At 39.9% G+C, this 5,000-nt stretch overlaps 1 protein-coding gene across 31 annotated transcripts in view; it reads right to left on the bottom strand.

Annotated features, from left to right (window-relative positions):
- The window catches only part of LOC122245196 (mesoderm induction early response protein 3), a 41,036-nt gene that overhangs the window by 14,124 nt on the left and 21,912 nt on the right, over window positions 1-5,000 (bottom strand). For 17 of the 31 annotated variants that reach the window (XR_015191320.1, XR_015191317.1, XR_015191318.1 and 14 more), the window contains 3 exons: window positions 2,711-2,842; window positions 2,117-2,293; window positions 1,529-1,656 (listed from right to left, as the gene is read on the bottom strand). Coding sequence is in view for 26 of the 31 variants with exons in the window: in XM_086540701.1 (XP_086396827.1) it covers window positions 1,529-1,656; window positions 2,117-2,293; window positions 2,711-2,842 (437 nt within the window). In the remaining 5 variants the exon portion in view is untranslated. The remainder of the gene's footprint in view (window positions 1-1,528; window positions 1,657-2,116; window positions 2,294-2,710; window positions 2,843-5,000) is intronic. The other 14 variants (XR_015191319.1, XR_015191321.1, XM_086540705.1 and 11 more) reach the window with 1 other exon arrangement.

Below are 5,000 nucleotides of genomic sequence, written 5' to 3'. Positions count from 1 at the left end.
TGTGTGCGTGTTCATGTGCACACCGTGTGTGCGTGTTTATGTGCACAGTGTGTGTGCGTGTTTATGTGCACAAAGTGTGTGTGCGTGTTTATGTGCACAAAGTGTGTGCATGTTTACGTGCACAAAGTGTGTGTGAGTGTTTACGTGCACAGTGTGTGTGTGCGCATTTACGTGCACAGTATGTGTGCGCGCATTTATGTGCACAGTGTGTGTGTGTGCGTGTTTACATGCACATTGTGTGTGTGTGCGTGTTTACGTGCACAGTGTGTGTGCGTGCATGTTTATATGCACAGTGTGCGTGTGTGCGTGTTTATGTGCACAGCATGTGTATGCATGTTTACGTGCACAGTGTGTATGTGCGTGTTTATATGCACAGTGAGTGTGTGTGTGTGTGTGTGTGTGTGTGTGTGTGTGTGTGTGTGTGTGTGTGTGTGTGTGTGTGTGTGTGTGTGTGTGTGTGTGTGTGTGTGTGTGTGTGTGTGTGTGTGTGTGTGTGTGTGTGTGTGTGTGTGTGTGTGTGTGCATGCTTATGTGCACAGTGTGTGTGTGTGTGTGTGTGTGTGTGTGTGTGTGTGTGTGTGTGTGTGTGTGTGTGTGTGTGTGTGTGTGTGTGTGTGTGTGTGTGCATGCTTATGTGCGCAGTGTGTGTGTGTGTGTGTGTGTGTGTGTGTGTGTGTGTGTGTGTGTGCATGCTTATGTGCGCAGTGTGTGTGTGTGCATGCTTTTGTGCACAGAGCATGTGTGCTTGTTTACGTGCACAGTGTGTGTTTGTGTGCGTGCATGTTAATATATCACAAGTGATGGCAGGGTCAGTCGCTGAGGACAAGATATTTCGTTGTGGCATTTCGACCATTTAAAGCCAAAATAGCCCATCGTTAGCGGGTTAATGTATAGTGTGCATATTGATGTGTAGTGTGTGTGTGTTGATGTGTAGTGTGTGCGTGTTGATGTGTAGTGTGTGCATGTTATGTAATGTGTGCACCTTACAGCACTTGTCTATGCATCAATTGTATGTTGGTCAACTCTTTTGTTAACAAAAATTACTACTTAAAACAAATGGATGTGTATGTGTATTTGCAAGCGCATTCATGCATGCACATGAATAAACAAGTGATTAATTAAGTGAGTGAGTGAGTGTGTTTCTTACTGATGCACAAACTATAAACCTATCGTGTATCCTTCTGTGTTTATACAAATTCCTATACAAACCAATGGACTTTTTTAACCCATTGCGGACAGGGGCCAAGTGAGCTAAGTGATACCATGGGGAACTGGCTGGAAATTAGAGGAACTGGGAAAATGCCTTCTCTGCACTCCAGGCAGCACATACTTGCACAATCAACTTTTCACAAAACAACATTTAGCCTGACTTTGCACAACTTGAATTCCTAGTGCCGGTCATAATACTTCATGAAAATGAATGTGCTCTAACACTACGCCCGTCTTTTGGACCTAACTGGAGCCGTCATGAATGTCATGCCACCTGTCCGCAATAGGCTAACCTGAAACTAAAAATCAAGAAACTTACGTAGTGCCAGGGTGAACTATGTATTTCTTCTTTTCAATTCTAGTTTTCGTTGCAAACAAGTCGTGTCTTTCTGTTTTCTTCCAGAGGTAGTAAAACTGGACTAACTCCCCAACAGATCTCGTTCGCACCTACAGGATAAACAGACGTGTGAATTCAATTTTGCTCATGTTTAAACTAGTGCCTTGTCACATATTCAGAAAAACGAAATGAAATACACATTACAGCTTATAATTTCAATCTAGGCTTCTAAAATAACATTTTGACAACATATGTAGTCTGTGTAAAGCAAAAGGTGAGGAATATAAACACTCAGAGTTGTCAAACCATCATGTCAATGTATCAGCTTATAAATTACATAGATAAGACAAACATACTGACAGGTAGCAAGATATGTGAACTGTTCATGCAAAAGAAGAGAATCATTACTATGTATCACTAGCAAGAATTTATTAAGCAATGGAAAAACAAATAATAATTATAAGAATGGAAAAAAAAATGTAATGATCACAAGAAAGATCATATAAAAATAAAAGAGACACAAGATAACACTCATAAAGCCAATAGCAAGAAAAAGAAGCCACATCTTACCTTATTTTGTTGTATTAGGTGGAAATCTTTACCATATGTTTTAAGGCCATTTTCAAAATTTCTACACTCCTCCTCTGACCATAAAGTCATTGTGGAGGCAAGTGGTGTGGGGTTCATTCTGTGCCGCCTCAGGGCTTCTTCTACATTATAACCGCACTGAAGTAACAAATACAAAGCCTGGAAAGAAAAAGCATAACATAAGGTTGAGTTAGCTTCAATATCAAAACCTAACATAAGGTTGAATTAGCTTCAATATCAAAACCTAAGTTTAAGATGAAACAACTAGAAACAATTGGCAATTGAACAACATAAAATTTTTATATCCATATATCTATATACATATACATATAATTCTATCTATCTCTACACACACTAATATATCTTTATATCAAAATATATCTCAATCTTTATCTATATACATCAAAATATAAAATATCTATATATATATATATCAAAATACATCTCTATCTTCATCTAATATATCAAAGTATATCTCTATCCTTATCTATATATATCTAACTAGCTATCTATCTATATCTATATCTATACACACACAACACAAACAGATATATACAACAAAAAAATCTTTTTAACCTGCTCGTCATCTCGAACGTGTTTCCCAAGAGGTATGGCAGCTACGCCCTGAGACCCAGGTGGGGGGTGGCTTAACGCACGCAGGTATTCTTCCACCTGAGAGCACACAAGACGAGATTCATCATCTAGGAACTGCTCAGTAAGACAAGAATAACATGGATACAAGTTTACTTATATATGAAACAAAAATATCCAATACATGTCAGTGCATAAATATATGTGTTTTGCATCTGTGATGTATTGTGTTAGTTTGTGCATTTGTATTTACATATTTATGTGCATTTGTGTGTAGTGTGTGAGGGGTAAGTGAGTGAGTGAGTGAGTGGGGGAGGCCCTGCATGGGCATAAATGTGTGTAAATGTGTGTGCATATTAACACTACAGAAACAGCTTAAATATTCCATCTAAGGACAAATACAAACTACCTTTTCTTATTCATCTACAAATTCACAAACAACTTTCTCCCCACTTTCAATTCTCCAGTTCTCATTTATTTCATTTATTTCACTTAGTCATTCTTTACCTACTTCCATGATCTATTTGAACTTAAAATAAACAATCAATATAGACTGACAAGCCTCTACCAAAAAGGAATAGATAAATTCTGCCATTTCCCTCACAGCATGTGATACTTCCTTTATTAACCCATCCAATACAGGCCACATCTTAGGATGTTGGGCCTGGGCTGGGCATCTTAACTCATTGCGTACAGGTTTCAAGACATACATGTCAGCACTGATTAGGCCTACGAGATGGGGTGTCAATGCGTACATGACGCGACATCGGGATTTGCTCACAGTTGAGGCACACACACAGTCATAAAATATTATGGCTGTAACTGTGCTATCTCTAGAGCTACAGGGTTCCAAAGTCAGCCTATACTTTTATTTATGGAAAAATATTATTTGGACTAGTCTGCGCTACCCAGAGGGCTAGACCGCCCATCTTGATGACCAGTTAGGTCGTTAGCTGCCCTGTCAGCAATGGGTTAAGATGTGCTTTCTATAATTTTCTAGACTATTGGTATGAGATATGAATCGACATATGATATATTAGCAAAGTGATTCTAACTGGCATTTGGTATGGTACCCTAGTTTCGCAACTGAAGGAAAAAATACCATGCAATTTGAAAAAGAAAGAAAAAAAAAATGCAATATGAAAATGGTCTGACCCCCACAAAAATGCCAGTTCATTTACAACTCCTAAAATGTGTGCTATAATCAGTTACCCATTATTAACCTATTAGCAGCGGATGGCATGATTTGCTGCAAAGGCAGAGTCGGTCATAGACACAGATGGCACCATGCCAGACAATGTAAACCAGCCATCCTACTGCACAAATATTTATCTAATAACACGACCAATGGGTTAACAGAGATGAAATGTCCTGACTTTCTTTAACTCATTGCTGACTGGGCGCCTAAAAACCTAACTGATCATCAAGGTAGGCGGTCTACTGCACTAGCAGCACAGGCTAAAAATTAGAGGGACAGGGAAAGGGTTTCTCTCGGCTCTCTGGGGAGCGCAGACTAGCCCAAATAATATTTTTCCATAAATACATCATAAAATCCAAGTTTAGGCTGACTTTGGAACCCAGTAGCTTTAAAGCTAGCACCGTTACAGCCATAATATTTAACCCACTCACGCCGGGGCCTTTCCGGCTTTGCGCGGTCGCAATACCAGGGTTCTCGAACGCATAAGCCTAACGCCTTGAGATTCTCGGGCGCACAAGCGGCGAGCCTGGGTTGCCCACTCGCTCTACCCGAGCGCGCGGCTTCCCCTCATAGCGCGTCCAGGGCGTCTGACGCGAAAACCACAATATGTGCTATCACGTCAACCGGCGTGAATGGGTTAATGACTGTGTGTGTGCTTCAACTGCGAGCAGACCCCGATGTCGCATCATGTACGCATTGACACCCGTCTCTTAGGCCTAATCGGTGCTGACATGTATGTCATGACACCCATACGCAATGGGTTAAATCTAATGATCACATACATTCATATAAAAATATATAAATAAAATAAAGATTCTTCTTTATGTATATTATTTTTTCCATTTACAATCTTATCAATGAACAATATAGATTCTTTCCCATTGCTGAACATGAAAATGTACATCAAGTTACACTTTTATGCAATAAAGGAAGATAACAGAGGGAAGACAAGAGGACACAAGAGAAAGGCCAGAGCAGGAAAGAAAAAAAAATCCCAAGTGGCAAAGGTAGAGCAAAGAAGAGAATGAAAAAGGTGGAGCAGAGAAGATAGTGGGAAAAGGTGGAGCAAAGAACAGA

The sequence above is a fragment of the Penaeus japonicus genome, unplaced genomic scaffold, assembly GCF_977035675.1.
Source record: "Penaeus japonicus unplaced genomic scaffold, GWHDUDI00000001_assembly GWHDUDI00000010, whole genome shotgun sequence".
Lineage (NCBI taxonomy): Eukaryota > Metazoa > Arthropoda > Malacostraca > Decapoda > Penaeidae > Penaeus > Penaeus japonicus.
Note: the sequence above shows the minus strand (reverse complement) of the source record. Positions and strands in the feature narration are given on the sequence as shown.